Source organism: Ursus arctos, unplaced genomic scaffold, assembly GCF_023065955.2.
Source record: "Ursus arctos isolate Adak ecotype North America unplaced genomic scaffold, UrsArc2.0 scaffold_13, whole genome shotgun sequence".
In the NCBI taxonomy this organism is placed as follows: domain Eukaryota; kingdom Metazoa; phylum Chordata; class Mammalia; order Carnivora; family Ursidae; genus Ursus; species Ursus arctos.
In genome coordinates this window covers 31,802,691-31,821,759 of record NW_026622797.1, presented here as the reverse complement: position 1 = coordinate 31,821,759, position 19,069 = coordinate 31,802,691, and the positions used below count along the sequence as shown (strand labels likewise).

The 19,069-nt window shown below is 41.5% G+C and overlaps 1 protein-coding gene across 36 annotated transcripts in view; it reads right to left on the bottom strand.

Moving 5' to 3' along the window:
- Positions 1-19,069, bottom strand: part of EPB41L2 (erythrocyte membrane protein band 4.1 like 2) — a 205,905-nt gene that overhangs the window by 57,110 nt on the left and 129,726 nt on the right. For all 36 annotated transcript variants that reach the window (XM_026504797.4, XM_048226044.2, XM_044386324.3 and 33 more), the window contains 4 exons: positions 10,805-10,847; positions 6,929-7,004; positions 3,505-3,723; positions 2,061-2,148 (listed from right to left, as the gene is read on the bottom strand). In XM_026504797.4, coding sequence (XP_026360582.1) covers positions 2,061-2,148; positions 3,505-3,723; positions 6,929-7,004; positions 10,805-10,847 — 426 coding nt within the window. The remainder of the gene's footprint in view (positions 1-2,060; positions 2,149-3,504; positions 3,724-6,928; positions 7,005-10,804; positions 10,848-19,069) is intronic.

Here is a 19,069-nt window from a genome sequence, read left to right as displayed (position 1 = left end):
TGGCAAACAGAATGAATAAATGAAAGTTATTCTGAATTTGTTTAAAAAGCAATCTGTCCTAACCCCATAGCAAGAATGGAAGTTATACTGAAACAGAGCTCACAACTTTTTTTACTTTTCTAAGGTACACCTTAAAAAACCAGAATTGTGAAACTTCGCCAAGTATTGCCATCTAAGAATTGCTTTCTAACTAGTGATCAACAAATTAAAAAGTTTACACGTGCCCAGAGTAACAGGGTTTAAGAAGAGGAGAGACCCAAGGGTTTTTTGGACCCAAGCCATGCTCTCCTGCCTCCCCTGTCTGGGTCTCTCTGCTGACCCCACCTGTCTCCATCACAGAGAGAAAGGAGCTGGAAAACACACAAGTGGTAGGAGCCCTGTTTCACCTCCGACAATTTATCAGAAGGTATCAGGCAGATATGGGAATGCTTAACAATGTGTGGCTTAAGCAAGTCGTTCTCTGCACTCTGTCTTATGCAGTTGTAAAATAAAAAGACACTCAAATCTTAAATGAGGTGGTGTACGTGGAAGTACTTTTAAGAATTAAAGGCATCTAGGGGCGCCTGGGTGGCACAGCGGTTAAGCGTCTGCCTTCGGCTCAGGGCGTGATCCCGGCATTCAGGGATCGAGTCCCACATCAGGCTCCTTCACTGGGAGCCTGCTTCTTCCTCTCCCACTCCCCCTGCTTGTGCTCCCTCTCTCGCTGGCTGTCTCTGTCACATAAATAAATAAAATCTTAAAAAAAAAAAAGAAGAAGAATTAAAGGCATCTAGCACCTAGCAGTTAAAAATGATGATGCCAGAGACTATTTACTGACATGGAAAAATCTTTCAACAGAGCAAGCAAAAAAAAACCAAGCAATAAAAACAAACCCCTCACAAAATACCTGTAGTATGATCCTATTGAAAAAATGCCTCAGAGTTCAAGTGTTCAGAGATAGGTTTTTTTTTTTTTAAAGAAAACAAGAAAATGTATCAAAATAGCAATAGTGCTTACTTCTCCATAAAGAGATTTCAGTGTTCGTTTTTTCCCTTGTTTGCTTCTATTTTCTGTAATGTACACATATTACTTTTGTAACCAGGAAAAACAGAACAAAGGAAGAATAAAGAATAAAGGAAGCCACTGAGGAAAAAAGTGCTTTGCAAACATGAAGTACTATCAACACAACAGCAGGAATGATTAATCCGAGGCCTAGGGAGGGAAGAGATCTTTGGGTGGGGGGCTTTCCAAGAGATTTCTCAATCATAGTTGGAGATTCCTAGGCTACGTGTAAGGACAGGCAGGGTCTTTGAAAACCAGGCAACCATTGGTTCCCTCCACGTGCTGACTCTGGACACATTTTTCAAAACCAGATCCACCTTCCGCCTTCCCTGCTGCTCTCCTCCTGGCTTATTCTACACTCTGATCATCTGGAATGTGGGTCATGAAGCATGTGATGCTTATTAGTGGCATCTGCCCAACTCAATCCCCTTCTCCTATCACCTAGGCCATCATTCCATCCTCTTCCCACTTCTCAAACTAGGTGGCAGGTGCCGCCCCCCCTGGAGCATGGGCCAGTCTCCTCCATCTTACAAGAGGTACCAAAACAGACCTGCAGAGAAGAGCCCAACCCTCGGGCTCCTTCACAAGCCCAAGGTTTTTTTCAAAAATGGTTACATCCATACTGCCTTTGCCCTTTTGTGGTTGCCAGGAACTGCTCTTCCCTCCCACGACAGAAGTGGGAGAGGGGCTGAGAGAGAGGCAGCACTGGACACAGCAAAAGCTGGGATGCAGAGTAAGTCAGGACAGGGGGTAAAGATGGCTGACAGGAGAGTCTTACGATACGTACGTATGAAAGGGAATTAATTGAAAAGACTGAGAAAAGAAGCAAGGAGAGAATAAATGTTCCTTCCCACAAGCATAAACCCCACCGTAAGTCACCAAAGAAATATATGGACACCCTAGGGTGAGGATGAATAGCCTTCTCCTAAAAGTGAGCTAGGCCACCCTAAAACTGGAGTCCTCTCGGAACTTCTGTCAACAGACAGGAAAGATGCCACTTCCCAGGACATGGACAGTACCTTGGCATGATGCAGGTCAACACCATACATGGAGAGCCTCTTTGCATTTTCTAAGAACTGAGAATCAGCTTGTGCTGGAGATAAGCCCCTGAGGATCAAAAGAAACAATATTAGCTTATTGGCAGGTGCAAAGCAAACGCGGCCAAAATGGGAAAGGAGCGTATGAGCTCGGAGAGTCCAGGGTGGAGAGAGTAACCCCGCAAAATCTGCCGACAAGCAGGAAATGGGAGAGAAGGCTCACCTCTGAACCTCGGGCATTCTTCCTCATAAGATAAAAAGGGTAAGGGTAGAGATTTAGGTTATCTTAGAAAATTGCTTTCAGCTTTTTTCCCACTGGGGAAATGGGTGCAACAGAAATTACCTAAGAATAGAAAAGTGATCTTGTCTTTCTGAATAGGGCAAATTCTTACTTCCTACTCCTTCGTTTCATTTCACCAGGATTAATCATAATACAGACCAGAAGTACTTGCATTTGATTTTACACCTATGGTAGTTAACACGTATCACCTCCTGCTCATACTAAAATTATTTCCATCCCTGTCTCTAGTCACAACTCCACAAATTTTCAGCTCCCACAGAGTGGGACTTCGTATTCACCACTTGCCAGTTCAAATTCAAATTATACAGTAAATACCTACTGAGTAGAATTGGAATAAAGTTACTATAATACTGTTATTATTTTTTTCAACAGAAAAATCAATGAATGTGGTCTGTTTAAAAATTTCTAATCTCTGAAAGTTCCTTTCCAAGCATTTTTGTCAAATTTTTACAAAATTTCAATCCTGCAATATGGGACAGACTCTAATTTTGTAGTGAGAGTTTTTTAAACTTGTGCTAAAAAAACACATTCATTTTCAGGAAGATATAAAAATTCTTAAAATGTAATATGGCATATTTACTATGGTATGAAGGAAGAAAGTAAAGTCTAGCTACTAAAGCAAAGGTCATCTTTTATAGAGAAAGCCCCTTCCTCCTAGACCCACGACCATACCCACTTCTGATCCAACGCTGAAGCCTCACTCTCTCTCCAGCTTTAGCAAATAGGATAATAAAAACAAAAGGCAGAATACATAGGAAATGACCCCATAGGAAATGTGGGTATGACTGTTGCAAACGCAAGTGTGTGTGTGTGTGTGTGTGTGTGTGTGTGTGTGTTAGCAGACAGGTCTGGGAGGATGCGGAAGGAGATGTCCTAGAGAGAAGTAACTTCTCCCAACAAATGGAAACACTCAGGATCATGAGCACGGCTCTTCCTAGGAGAGTCATGAACACAATGAAAGGATATCGCAGGGGCCATAGGTTGTCTCGATTAGTACGAGGTGAGGTTCCAGAAGGAAAAGCTGGGCGCTCCCGTCAACTACGCTCGGCTGTCTAGCAAGTGTTAGAAGGGAAGCTGGTTAAATCTCCCACGGCTGTTCTCTCTCCCGGAAGCGAGTCACCAGACCTGTGGGTTTTGTGCAGCTCTGCCACCTTCTCTTCCAGCTCCTTCGTCTGCGTGGGGGCAAACTGGAAGTCACTGAGGTCACTACTGCCATGTTCTTCCGGATCATAGTCCCCAAGCTCAGCCTGCAGCGTGTACGATCCCAGGAGGGCGTGCGTCACGAAAGAGCAAGGCAGGCGGCCCGAGGCAATGTCCTGCCGGAGCTGAAGGCACAGGAAGTATCTGAGGAGCAAGGGGGCGAGAAGGGCAGGGAGACGTCAGTCAGGGCCGCCGCGCTCTCCGCCCCTGACGTGTCGGGCTCCTCTGAAAACAGACGATATAGGCGCCTCTTTGCAGCCACAGCAGAAACCGTCTTCTCTAAGGAAGTCCCTCCAGCCTCCGCGGGCTCCTAACCTGCGGCTTATTTACAGCCAGTGAGTCTAACGGGCTAAGCAGTAGAATGGGGATTCGGACTGCTATTCTCATCACCACGTATTATTATTACAATGAAGACTGTTATGGCGGAGTAAAAATTCTAATCACTTAGACTGGTCTCCTTGGATTTAAAACCGTAATCAAAATTTGTATGTCCCTCCAAAGTTGTAAAGACGAATGAAATTTTAAAAACAGCTGCAGCTCTTTAAGCATTTGCAAGAAGAGCTAAGATCACCCACCCTTTATCCTTCCCTAGCCTTTCCATACTAATTTATTTTCCTGGAAAAGAAAATTGAACAATTATGAGGCAATCTGTAAAGAAAGCCCTTACTTGCCCGTTTATTCCACCTAAAGCGGCAGCTAATTCAGCTCAGAACAGAAAAAGCATGAGCTTCAGGGCCAAGCACAGCTGACTGGGCGACCTTGAGCAAGTTCATTTGCTTGCCTAGGGCTAATTCCCCACCCATAAAATGAGAGTTCTACCCCGCTTTGAAGGTGAGGATAAAAATTAGATAATATAAATAAAACATACCACATGCTACCTAGGAATCAATAACTAATAGCCATAATAATAATAATCTTTATAATTACAACGTTAAGTTATAAGAGTAGTTATTATTCAGTGTTCCAAGTGGTTTTACTACACAGTTAGTTATAAAACATTCTATTTTCCACTAAACGTCACACAGAACCACATTATTTATACTCTATGAGGAACTGGCGGGGGGGGTGGCTACCAACTCCTTTGCTGACATTTTACAACCTGATTTCTACTCTTGAATTTAACTACTTGCTAATAAGATTACTATTGACCCCTCCAAACTAAATGGCCCCTCATTCTTGAAGGTCTTTTAGAGAGTGCCATGCCCATGAGCAGCTGGCCACCTTCTTTCTTTGTCCAGCTGGGGTCGCGGCCGGGCCCCCCCCCCTTGCACTCTGCCCCACACATGCCAACTGGAGTGCTGCTGCCGGGCCAGCCCCATGGCTGTTGGGTCGGACAGCACAACCCAGCACATGCGGTCAGCCATCACCCAGTTCAGTTATACCTAGATTACCCCCGAGTCCGCTGTCAGGCAGGGCAGAGACCCAGCTTATCATCGGCCTAGTACCACGCTCAATAGTCTTCGGAGAGAATGGATGTCCCCTCACGGTCACTACAGTCTGAGGATTTTTAGGCACTGCATGCAGGAGCTCTCTTTCTAAGGAGGATTAGGCTCCCTTGACCCCTGAAAGACCACAAGCACACCTGCATTAACTCCAGAAAACTCAACTGTAAACTAGGATTCCAGGGTATCCTTTGATTCTCGAAGTCTAATCAAGAACAGTGCTAGTTCTCCACATTTTATGGCACTTTGAAGCCCTCAACACAGATTCCATCTATTTCTAAGATCTCATTGCTGTTTTTTAGATAATAGTCCTGACTTTTCACTTTGGTCCTTTCCTGCTTTCAAAGACGAAGTCGAAGGTCCAAAAACTTCCAACAAAAATCCCAACGGCTTCCTCCGTCTCCCAGCTCCATCTTCTTCACAGAGCAGGACCTGGCATCCTTCAAACATTATTTTGACCAGTGTTCTTAGACTCCTTAAAAGCCACTCACCTTCTAAATTTTCACTCAAGTCACGGCGAGGATTTCAGTCATGACATTTAGGCCACCAGACAGGTGGCTGGTCTCGGGCTGCCTGCCGAAGCTTTTAGTTATTAGCTCACCGAACTATCTCATTCCTCTCACCACACACAGCGAGACTGTTCAAGCCCCTTTTCAAAGAAAAACCAAAGCCATTACTGTACTGTAAATGGCAGTCACCAGAGGACCATCATCCCCCAAATTACTACAAGAAGTGTGCGTACAGAGAGGGCGCTGGGTCCCAGAGCCCCAAGCGCGGTGCTCAAAGGCATTCCTGGGGTGAGGAACTGTATCCAGAGCACATCAAACATGTTAAGTTGTATGCTCCCAAGCAGCTCACTGTGCAGTCATGAAAGCTACGGTTTATTAATGACTAGCTACAGCTAATTTGATCACAGCTTACTTAGTATCAGAAAACCCCTAGCTAGCAACTGGTAGCAATGGGGAGAGGGGAGGGAAGACTTGTCATTTTTCCAGTCTTGGAAAGAAATCGGCATCATTCCTCTTTCACATGGGTATCGTGCACTCTTAAGCACTGATGGGAACTGATGTCTGACAACAAAACTGGATTAGCAGAAAGCATCAAGGGCACAGGAACCATTGGTATCAAAAGCAGAGTGTTTCAGTAAGACCCTGTGGTTTTCTAAAAGTGTATTCTGAACAGTTTCCCTTGGCCATGTAATCCATGCACCTATTCTTACCAAAGCTAGTAAGTCCTATCGCTGGTAACCAAGCTGAATAGGGCTAAGATGTCAATGCTCTTGTGGATTCAAATGTTCCTTGGTTACTATTCAAATACTCGGTCACTCTCAGAATCAGTAAATGCTCTCTTGCTCCTCGCCTGAATCTTCTATTTGCAACTTAAGCATCTGTTTGTATAACCCGAACAATCTCAAAGGAGATGAAAATGAAATAGCTATTAAGAAAGCTTACCTTATTAAGTTTCTTTCCCCTTTGAGGTTGGGGACTCCCCAAAATTGGCTTTTAAAAATAATTTCTTTTTTCTATCCTTCTATCACCTTTGTGATTGACAGGAGACAAGGACACAGGTACACAAGCATTATATAATAAAAACCATCTTAGCACTAACCTGAAATCTTAAATATCAATGATTTTTAAAAGTATAACATAAAAAAGTTGCCAGCAATATAATTAATGTTCCATTACTCAACTGTAAATACAGAAACTAAAGGAAAGTGAATAAAACTTTTAAAACTGGCAACATTTCCAACTCTTTCCAAGTAGACCCCTTTCCAAGTAAACTTCTAGAACTCAACTTATGAAAAACTATCTTGGTTTTAATCCTGAAATTACCATTATTCTCCCCAGGGACAGAAATAAATGAGAGCTGTAGGTAAAGATTTGTTTTAAAATAGAAGTATAAAGTACCTGGTGAGATCTTCAGTCAACTGAGAAGGATCAGGAGGATAAAACTTCACATTAAAGGTGAACAGCCAAGGAAGATCTGTAATTATTAAATATGGGTATTTATCCAACCAACAGAATGACCATTTATTTTGATAAAAATTAGAGGTTAATGTTCAAACACTACATACCAGTCCCACTATAAATCAGTTTGGAGAATTTCATTTTTTAATTCTAAGAAAACTATTCACAAAAACAATGAAAAAATTACATAAATAACCCAACATTAGAGAACAGATTCACTTTTGTTTTTAAAAGATTTATCTATTTGAATGTGAGAGAGAGAGCGTGCACATGAGTGGGGAGAGGCAGAGAGAGAGAGAGAGAGAGAAACTCAAGCGGACTCCTCACTGAGTGCGGAGCCCGATGCGGGGCTCAATCTCAAGACCCTGAGATCGTGAGCTGGGCTGAAATCAGGAGTAGGATGTTTAACAGACTACCCCACCCAGACACCCCAGATTCACTTTTTTTATAAACATTTACTAATACTTCAAATGTTTTGTATGGTGATATATTAATGCAAAATTTTTACTATTACCTCCATGTAATCATTTTAAGATTTGTTTTAACCACAGTAGCTCTACATGCCAAATATTCCCTACTGTTTAAAAAAAAAGTATTTTAATATTTGTACATTGTTGGGAGAAGGGAGGTAATAATTGATCACTATAGCTATTCAAGAAATGATTAATGGGCTATCCGAAGAAAGGGAAAGAACAGAAACATCGCAAAACTTTAAGACAACAGAATTATTCCCAGGTTTTATGGAGTGGGTATAAGCATACTCATCATACATAACATATGCTTGGCTTTACTTTACCACAAAGAATGAATATAGCAAACAACCATGTCAGAAATGGCTTATTCAAAGTTAAAACATTACTATCTGTACATTAACATTTAATTAATGTTTGATTGGTCAATGCTTTGGATGGCTTTAAAAATAAGAAAAGAAAGAAAAACACAACTCTGGGCAGAGGGCAGGTATTATTTTCCTACAGGAATCCAAATAATTCCACTAGCAGAAGTTAGGGTTGTGCTCAAAGTTCACAGTATTTCCAAATATAAACAAAAGCGTGTGCATGTTATTTCATTCTATCCATATTTGAAGGCCTCGTGGCTGCTTTACTTTATGGACTTGAAGAAAATCTTACTGAGTCCCATTCTCTTTTCCAACGTGTCATTTTGTTCTTGGCTCACCATCAGTATATTAACTTTTTTCTCACTCCAAAGTCAACGAATACTCGTCAAATGGCTACTGGGAACACACAGGCACTTGTACTGCATTTAGGATCCGTGCATCACTATTCCACTAATAAAGCCAATCCTGCATTTCCGTTCTGTGTCACACATTTAAAATACCATAACGGGATACAGGACTTTCCTGAAGAGCGAGACTTCCGGTCCTATGGCACATGTTGGCTGGGAATATGGGCTCTTCGTGGTGACTGCTAACCCATAATGGAGCAAAGTCAACACGGGATTGTCAGTTCTTAATGGATCCTTGTTTTCTGTTTCCCAGGTACTATCATGAGCACGTCCTTGCCTGGAGAGGACTACAGGGATAAGTTTCTAATAGAACACTTACATCTTGGCACTAATAATGTTAAACTGTGAATTAAATATTATCACAAATTCTCCCAGCGATATATGAACAGCCTATCTAGCTATGGCCCATTTATATAGTAATCTCATGCAGGTCTTATTCGTGTACATCGGAGGAAAATTTTAAGGCAAAGTTTAAACAGGAACTGAGAAGCTGTCAGTTTTCAAAAGTAACTGAAGAAAGGTTAACATTTACTATGCCTATTACCTGGAAAGTAACAATCAAAGTATAGCAGTGGCTGGGTGAAGCTAAAATTAACAGTTCTTTCATCCATTTTAACAGGAGCAGAAAGGAAGAGGTAAAGGTAACAGCTAAAACTTCATCTCCTTAGCCTGCTTTCCCCATCGGGCCAGCACAGGGTTCCATTTAGACAACTAGCTCCAGTCGTCCGAAAAAGCCAAATCCTATTTGTTACTGTTATTCCTCTTGCCAAACCACAAGGGCAAAAGTCCTGAAAGAACTCTAAAAAAAACTTCACAAATAATCAAAGCACAAGACCGTGATTCATAATCAGCAGGAGTCTTGCCTTCCAAAAATTAGGAATCGCCATGGCTCTCAAATGAGTGGCACACAAACGTAAACAAATGCCGGAACAAGACCGTAGGAAACAAGTCAATGGAACATCAGTCACGTTTCAGAGCTTATCCTGTTCTCTCTGAGGTGTGGGTCACTTGGCAGGTCTGGTTTCAGAGAAAGTGAAAGAACCAAGCATCCGTACCTTTTGAATTCATGTACTCTGCAGAGCATAGAACTGTACAAAAGACAAAGGAAACATTCCAAGGCTCTGTGGTACAGTTTCTTCCATAATGTCAGCATAATGCTTACGTGTCTAATTACTCCTTTTCTTCTTTCCCCCCTTTCCATTATGGACCAAGCATAAATGGATGAAACACTAAGACAATAAATGCAGAGGGGAAGAGAAGGGGGGAGGGGCTGCTGGAAAGCCAGGGGTAATAATAGTCAGGGTGACAAACCATCCCAGTCTGCTTGGGATTGTTAGTTTCAGCATTAAAAGTCCTACATCCTGAGAAACCCCTGTCCTGGGCCAAGCAGGAAGGTCATTCTATTCAAAGATATTTTCTTAAAAAAGGAAAAGAAAGATGAGTCTACAAGGAGAAGAAATGGGAAAATAAGGTATATGCTCAGAATTTTAAAAGGGAGCAGAGAAGAAATGATAGGAAAACGACCAAAAAGATTTAAGGGAGAAAGAAAAAGAAATGAAGAAAACAACCGTGGAAAACCTAGTATGAGACAGGAGGGAGACGGTAAGTGACAGAAGGGAAGCGTGTTCCAGCACGCTGACGTCAGGAAAAGTAAATAGGTAAGGGATGAAACCAACGGTACAAAGGGTGTCGTGCAGGCCGGCACTCAGAGAAATGGTTTCTCCCTGGACAGCTCCAGGGCCCACAGTCCAGAAGGGCTGGTGACAATGGTGTTCTCCTGTCTAAAACTTTCAGCTCTTCATGGTTCCCTACCTTTTCTGGTCATTCACCCACCCTGAAGTAAATTAAGTATCCAGATCCCTAGCAGAGGGTTTTCTGTGGCGATGATGTTTCTTGGCACAGATATCCTAAAGCCGGCCACAGCCAAGGCCACCTGCAGAGGCAGAACCAATGCCCGAGCTGTAGCTGGTGAGGGGGACACAACTCCAGGCACTTGTGAGTCTACCATGACAGCAAAAGGGAAATGCTCGCATGGGACCGGACGTGCAGACGCAAAGAGCACACAGAGCGGCCCTGGACAGCAGAGCAAAGGAGCAGAGAAGATGATCGTCACAGAGACTGAAAGAGATGGCTCTCCTGCCCTAGAGTCTGCACTCCAGGACGTTTAGGAGCAGAGTATCTACGCCTCTGGGGCCAGAGATGAGCCCATTAATTAAACCAATTACACACTTCCAAAACAAAGTAGACAAAGCCATCGTAATTGGTTGCCTGGAGTAAAATTTACATCAACAGTGAAAGTTACAGACAGCAGCTCCTCATTCTCCGCCCCCCTCCCCCAGGAAAGGTCAGGTATTACTTCATAGTGGTAGACACTGTGAGGGAATATTTACCATGTATAAAATGTATAAAATGAAGTCACGATTCTACAAAAATATTGTTAGGATCCCCAGCTTCCTTTACGATATAAATACACTCTATCACTAGTATTCTAGTCTACATTCCTATGAATTTTATTAAAGACAGAAACAGATATAAAGATGAACTCAGAAGTATGATTATGTAAATACTCACTTCGCAGCTGTCTCTTTATTTCTTTCGCAGGATCTAGCCAGTTCTATAAGAGGAGGGGGGGAAAAGGTTAATTAAGCCATAAAACATATTCCAGAGTCCAAAATGGAATAGTTTACAGTTCACATATTTAAGTGTAAACATAAATTCCTATTCCAAGCAGCTTTCACCTGTTAACATTCCACTGGGCTAAGTATTGATTTGTTTTTGAATATGTGTGTGTGTATGTGTGTGTGTGTGCGTGTGCGTGTGCGTGTGCGTGTGTGTGTTATAAGTAAAACACTGAAACACTTTAAAGGTGGGGCTCTTGGGCCTCATTTTCTTGGATCTGAAATCAAACGTCTATCCAAATGATGAGACACAACGTATCTCCATGTAGTCTGTATTCTGTAACAGAACTGCCGGCAGTCAGCCCCTGCGGAACCTGAAATGAGAGCTCGGGCAAGGACAATAATTGGCTCTTCAAAGTATATACACCCCAATCCAACACAATTATCTTAAGTCCTCAAGCCAACTTCTAAACTTTCTTTATCCCTGAAACTATACAATTCTATGGAGAAGTACCATCAGATTGGAGCTGATTGTGTCCTTCCTGCTTTTCATGTAACATCCTTTTTAAACTTCACGCCAAGTGGGAAGTCAAATCATAAGGAACTCCCTTTCACTTCCGCCTTTCTACCCTTTGAGAAAGTTGACATATAAAGATTCTACGAAACCATTATAATTTCTTAAAGCAAAAATGACCAAATTTGAACTACTAGGTTCAAACCATCTAAGGACATTAAAAATTTCTCTCTCCAAGTTATCAGCAAAAGACCCAACCAAAGAAAATTTTATATATACTTTTTATTTTTTGTCTATATTTTTTTTTTTACTTTCTTTGACTTCCTCAAGTCAAACCTCTCAATTAAAGTTCACCCTATTTTATCTTCATTAATACAGGAGAACAAACATTTTTTAAGATACACTATACCAATTGAAATAGTTGAGTTTTATTTTTTTTAATGTTTTTTTATTATATTATGTTAGTCACCATACAGTACATCCCCGGTTTCCGATGTTAAGTTCGATGATTCATTAGTTGCGTATAACACCCAGTGCACCATGCAATACGTGCCCTTCTTACTACCCATCACCAGTCCACCCCATTCCCCCCTCCCCTCTGAGGCCCTCAGTTTGTTTCTCATAGTCCATAGTCTCTCATGCTTCATTCCCCCTTCTGATTACCCCTCCTTTCTTTATCCCTTTCTTCCCCTACCGATCTTCCTAGTTCTTATGTTCCATAGATGAGAGAAATCATATGATAATTGTCTTTCTCTGTTTGACTTATTTCACTTAGCAAATAGTTGAGTTTTAAACAACGTGGAGGTTAGAGGTCCTGACCCCCACACAGAGTCAAAAATCCACATATAAATTTTTAACTCCCCGAAACTTAACTACCATAGCCTACTGTTGACCAGAAGCCTTACCAACAACATAAACAAGTCAATTAACGCATATTTTATATGTATTATACACTGTATTCTTATAATAAAGTAAGAGAAAGTAAATGTTAAAAATCATGAGCAAATACAGAACTGTCTTGTATTTATTGAAAGAGATCTGTGCATAAGTGGACCCACACAGTTCAAACCCGTTATTCAAGAGTAAACTATAATTGGCTTTACAATAAATAAGTTTCATTCATTCCAGAAGTATCCCAAATAACGTAACATCTGTGCTTAAACAGAATTTTCTTCAGATATATAAAGCAAATAATCAATATGTTCGTTGTTAAGCAGAAAATAACAGCCTACTGTCTTAACAATATATTGACTTAGTACATGAGAACATTAACTTCTATTAAAAAGTAGTCACAGGAAGCTTTGAAAACAAAGCCGCATGGACCCCGGTGGGTTTCACTACAGCAAGGATCCATGGTGTCCGTGCTCTGTTTGAAAACTGGTGATATTCAAACGTCTCAATAAAGAACGACCAGAGCTTGGGTAAGTTTCATATTACTGGTGTCCCAGCTGCATGGCCCATTGATGCGGAGGGCCAGTGGGACGCTCCAATGGTACCTCCAGTGCTAAGTTGGGGAGCAGCTCGAATTCTCCCCTTAGCAAAGCGCCTGGCATTCAGTTTCCTTGCTCTGCAGCTGCTGTCCCCACAACAGCTGGCTCACAAATGGCTGGCTATGAGGAACGCACAGGAATGAGAAAAACACATCATTCAGTCTCCAGCCCAGACAGAGGAGAAGCTGGGGAAGAGGCAAAGGAGGGTCAGATGTGTTATGGCATTTCATCCAAGGAGGCAACGACCACAGTAAGGAAAATGAGTCAGAGATGACGGCTGCTAAACTAAAAGGGGGGGGAGACCCTCAAAACATGAACACAGAGAAAGAAGGGAGTAGAAGGGAAATGACTTCACTGGTCTTAAATAACTAGACAGACCCTTCGAGGTCTTTGGTTTCGTTATGTGACAGTTGATACGGATGCCTCCCGCAGAAGAAGGTGGAGGAGAATGGCAGGAACAGTGTCATCTTCTGTGACCCCAAGGAATAACCATGTGTCCCAGTCACTCGGCACCTTCCACTCTCACCTGCAGCCCCAATCCCTTGTACAAATTCCCTGCTGGGTTTCTGCACAGCATGGAGTCAAAGAGCTCTACAAACCCAGAAGAATGAGTGCGAGGTTTCCAGGCATCAGCCAGCCAAGTTCAGATGCAGTGTCACTCTCCCAGCTACTGTCCACAGTATGGCCAGCCAGGATACTGAAAAACGGAAGTGGCTTCTTCCCCTTTTTCCAGACCCCCCGCCCACATACTAAGTGGACTGAGTTTACCTGACATGATCAAACAGCGGCAGAAGGGACTCCTGCCACTTGCCTACTGGTTGTCCCTTTGCTCACCGTGCTCACTTCCACACTGTGGGCTCCGCTCCCGCCGAGGAGTCAGGAGGTCTCCCCCCTCCCACGCACAACTTTGCAAGGGTAATCACAGACCCTATCACTTGTATCCTCCACGGTACTTAGCAGCTTTAGGCAACAATATGTACTAAATTAATAGCTGTTGACTGATACCTGCCCACTGCCATGCTCCAGTCATCTTAAAAGACCACATGTTATAGTATTTTTATTAGAGTTGCTTTTATTTGAATAATTAGCTCTGATGAGTACTAAGATCTTGAGTGGCATAGAATTTTATCATCTTGGGTCATAAATTCATAAAAAGACAAAAAATGACAACGTGACTTTTAAAAGAAATACAAATCTCTGCATTATCAACTACAAATTAATAACAAATATATAACAAATAAATATTTAACAAATAAAAATAAACGTCTTGGTTTTGACACTTGAAAAACTCTGGATGGATCAAGAAGCAGACACAAAAGGAGGGAAAAAGACATCCGAGGAGGACATAAATGCATGCGGGTATATGCGTGTGCATGCTCGGAACACACGTGCACACACACACACACACACACACCATGAGAGATTATGGTGCAAAATTTCAATTCTTTTAAAGATTTGGCCACCACATACACAGACTTTGGAATGAGAGCTACATGGAGTCCAATCCTGGCTTTCAGAAATTCTGTGACCTTGGGCTCATTCTTTGGCTTCCTTAAGCCTCAGCTTGCTCAATTCTAGATGAGGACCACAATATGTACCTCATAGGGTAGTTCTTTTCAACCATTCCTTCAAATGCTTCCTGAAAAGTTAAGTACAAATGCAAAGTACTTTGCCCAGTGCCTTTAACAGATGGGCTTTTCTGCAATGATAAATTGGCCTATCACCTTTGATATATATCCCTTCTCCACACAATTTTATATTTCCAAAGGTGATATGTTACCTACATTAAAGAAGTTAATATTTATATGAATATTTCCATTCACAAAAAATAACAACTCAGACACACTATATTCATGGGCCAGATGAAACGAAAATCAGACCCCTTTTCCTCAGAGAAAACTGTCTGGATAATGTCATCAGCCTTTATGCTGTCCTACTATAGGGAAGACTCCTCCTGGAAACAAAGGCAACACATTAAACAGCACAATCCCTTCTCATGAAAATATTTACCAGTATGACTAATCTGTACACGTCTATGTATGTGTTAAAATAATATCTAGCTTTACTAAGTTTTGCTTGGTAAGAATCCATCTGGCAAATTTGTTAAAAAGACAGATTTACCTATGGCCCACCTGAAACGTTCTCCAGGGAAGGGGCCTAAGAATCTCTATTTTATTTTATTTTATTTTATTTTACTAAGATTTTATTTATTTATCCGACAGAGATAAAGACAGCCAGCGAGAGAGGGAACACAAGCAGGGGGAGTGGGAGAGGAAGAAGCAGGCCCATAGCGGAAGAGCCTGATGTGGGGCTCGATTCCATAATGCCAGGATCACGCCCTGAGCCGAAGGCAGACGCCCAACCGCTGTGCCACCCAGGTGCCCCAGAATCTCTATTTTAAGTGACAGTTTCAGGCAATTCATAATCAGGCAAGATGGGGATTTTTCTCAGTGTCTCCCAAACTTTAAGTTACAAGCAACAATGCAAAACTAAGAAGAGTTAAAATCCACAGATTTTAATAAAATTTATCTTGGCTTCTTAGAAATAAAAGTACAGTATTTGGGCAGCTACACTTCAGGGCAGGAACATTCATTCACTCAGTTTGGTATCCTTCTCCTCATCTTCCCCTTTTTACCCCCACTCTGTACCCAAAGTATGAACTCAATACATATTTATTTTCTGAATGAACATCAGGTAAACCAAGGAATAAAAATTACAAGGAATCCTACCATAGGCTTCCAACAGAAGTAAACCAAAATTAAAATGGGGTCCTAGAATCCAGTGGTATTGAATCATCTTAGAACATGAAACTGGAAGACTATGAATCAGCTGGGGGAGAAAATGATACATCATACTTTCACTAACCTCTAACAAATTTAGCATTACCATCAATTATGAATGTAAGAGAAAAAAGCCTGGTTAATATCAGCAGTACCTTTAGCTTTGTCACTCGTGGGAATCAAAAATATTTCCATATGCCACAACAGTTGTTGCAGATCTTGAAATATCTCTTATGCAAATTAATATTTTGAAATCACTGGAGGGATTAGATGTTGATGATTATCCCAAATTTAATGAATATTTTGGGAATGTTATTTATAGGCTTCCTTTATAGGCCTGTGTACTTTTATTATACAGTTAAAACACTGTTCTGAGAAGCAGCCCACAGAATTCACTAGACTGCCAAAGGAATACATGACACCAAAAAAAGGCTAAAAACAAAACAAAAACCTGCCTTAGGAGGTTACAGAAATCTAAGGAGCAAAGCAAACATCTGTACACATGTTTCTTTTTGCACTGAAGTCCTTCTGTCAGTTCGAGAAGCTCCCGTTTACCCTACTCCTGATCACTACAAATCTTGGTTAACCAAGTCTTCTCTACAGCATTTCTAATTCCCGTTACCAGAAAAAAGGTAAATAAAAATGACTTTCAATTATCCTCGAACAACAAAAACATCTAGAAAAAGAGGAAACCTTGATAACAAATCATTATATTTAGATTCATACAATGTTGGTGCTTGGAAAAAACTCAGAGCCTGTACAGTCTAAATGTCCACGCATAAAGGAATGGCCTAATTCCTACCTAAATGGCTATGGCTGTTGGCACACCTCTGGAACCGTGAGCCACTTGGGCTTACTAGGGCCCCTTACTCCCTTGGCTTTTGTAACATTCCAAACTTCTACAATTCTGTCACCTCAAAAGAACATCTGATGCCCTACATCAGTGCCTCTCGAACCTTAAAGGTTTACCTGAGTCCCCTGAAGATCTGGTCAAAACGCAGATTACAACTCAGTACATCCCCCATAAAGAGCTGGAATTTTCCTTTCTAACAAATTCTAGGTAGTGCCAATGCTGGTGGCCCCTGGACCACCCTTTGAGCAGTATAGCCATAGATTGCTTTTAATGTCTTTTCCCAAAAGTCAAAGGTAGAGAGACCTTTTTCAAGTCCTTTAACTGGCTTGACAGGTAGATACCCAGCCTTTACTAGCTAAATATTCTATTGCTGACAGCCCCTGCAGAAAACCCCAGCAGATCACTGCCTTCGACGTACCTATGTAGAGGTGTGTCTTCGAACTCCGCCCCATCACACTAAACAGCTGTAGCCAATACTGACAAGCCCTACAGTCTAGTCCACCATGGGCTAACCACTTTCACCTGACACAGAGGAGCAGCCAGGCCCATCGACCTGCAGCAGCCCATTAGCGGTCCTCAGTGGGCTGCAGGCCGCTGAGCAGAGCAGACCTAGATCCGGACCCACGGCACCCTCACAACATCTACCTCCAAATTCCTTCCCCCCAGGAAGAGTCACCTCATCTGATTCCCTTTCAGGCTGGATGCTAAGACCCCAGAGCTGGAAGTTTTCCAAAATGCTTAGCTGTGCCTGCCTTCCTCACTCTCGGTGTTTGTCTGGCCAGATGAGAGGCATTAAATTCACCCGACCCTGTATCACCAAATGTTAAAAGTGTAAGTTTGCCTAAAATCTGCAATTTCCCTTAAGAATTTATAGCGCGGAAGCAGATCCCCTTTATTATACCTCTGCCTAAATTAGGTCTAACAGAACACCGCCCTAATGCTGGCGTTAGCAGAAAAGTTACAGGCTTTCCACGTTACAGCAAAATGTTCACTATGCATCTGGGAGAACGTGATTCAAACTTCTGCCTGTGGGATTAGAAGGTGCCACTGGACTGAATATAGAATTTTATTAAAGAATAGTTTATATATGGCAAAGAGTCTAATATTTGTATTTTTAGTTCTAGTTTCTGGAGGGAAATGGTCAGGCTATCAGACAAACACTTTAATCAATTTTCATAAAGTTAGCTGTGGATATCAACTACACTTCTAACAAGCTCCTCTTTCAATATGGTTTGAAACAAAATAACATAATCCCTGGGCCAGATGCCAAACTCTATTAACATCAAAAATTCAAGACAATATTTTTCCCTTTAAAGAGAGTCCAAAACCCTTAATGATGGTTCCAGTTAGACATGAATACAAGAACTATATGAACTTGAAATTCCATATATAAACGAGTAACATGTTGCTTGGTTCCACATATTTTTAATGGCATTTTCCATAGTAAAGTTTACAGAAAACTTCTCAAGAGACATTAAAAAGTTCTAACACTAATAATGATAGATTTTCATACTTAGAGTAAATTGAAAGACTTCCAACTCAAGATCTCACAGTACAACACTAAAATTGAAGGAAAGTTTAGATTTTCTCTCCTGGAAAATTTTCATACAAATAACTATGGCTTTACCTCACTTTCAATTTATGTTGAAATAAGTGAACTGAAACTTCTATAAATACAGATAATATTCAGCATGAAAAAGCAAGCGGCTTAAATTCCTGAACCCTGTAGTAGCCTATCATTGAAACTACAGGGGTTTCAAACACAATAGGACTGATTAAGCTAAGTTGATACAATGGTAATAATATTCTGTGGAAAAATTAGGACATCATTCAAATCTATATTAGAAAAATAAGAGTTCTCTTGCCTAGATGTCTTGAGGACTGAATTTTGCTTACATCGGCAAGAAGGAATAAAAATTATGCAGAAGTTATGATTATATATGAAAAATACACTGCCAATTACATGTGAACATTCATGTTCTGAAAAGTTTGTATCTCAGAAAGGACACCCCCACTGTTTATTCCCTCAATATTCTACGGTTAAAGCCTAGATAACACAGCGTGTGTCTAACTGTATGGGCATTTTCATCTCCCACTGCATAAGAGAAACTACAAAGTAAAATAAGGAATTAGGAGTTCCTTATTTAACATCAGCATTTTTTGTCAGTGAGGATCGTATACAGAATCTCTCCAAACTTAACTTTATACTTAACTTGAATAACTTAATACTCTCTGCCTCAAGGCCCTGAGCCTCTCCTGGACTCCGGCCATCCCTTCTCATGCTGAGCTCAAGGTCCTGTCATCACACAGAGCTCTCTGCCTCGTCAGACTTGATCATCCCCCTCTCAGATACAACCTCTTCCTCTCCTTCTAAGTTTTCTACCCATTCATTCTCACTGCTCCCGCTCTTCAGCTGCTTTGCACTTTCATCCCTTGGCCCCAGCCAATTTCTCCCCAACTATGAGCCCATTTCAGCTTCAGTTAGGTTCCCTCCTGGGTCCCGTGAATAATCAGCTGGATTACTATCCCAGTAGCAGCTCCAGTTTTCTAGATCTTCTGTCCATCTTACCGTAACCACTGA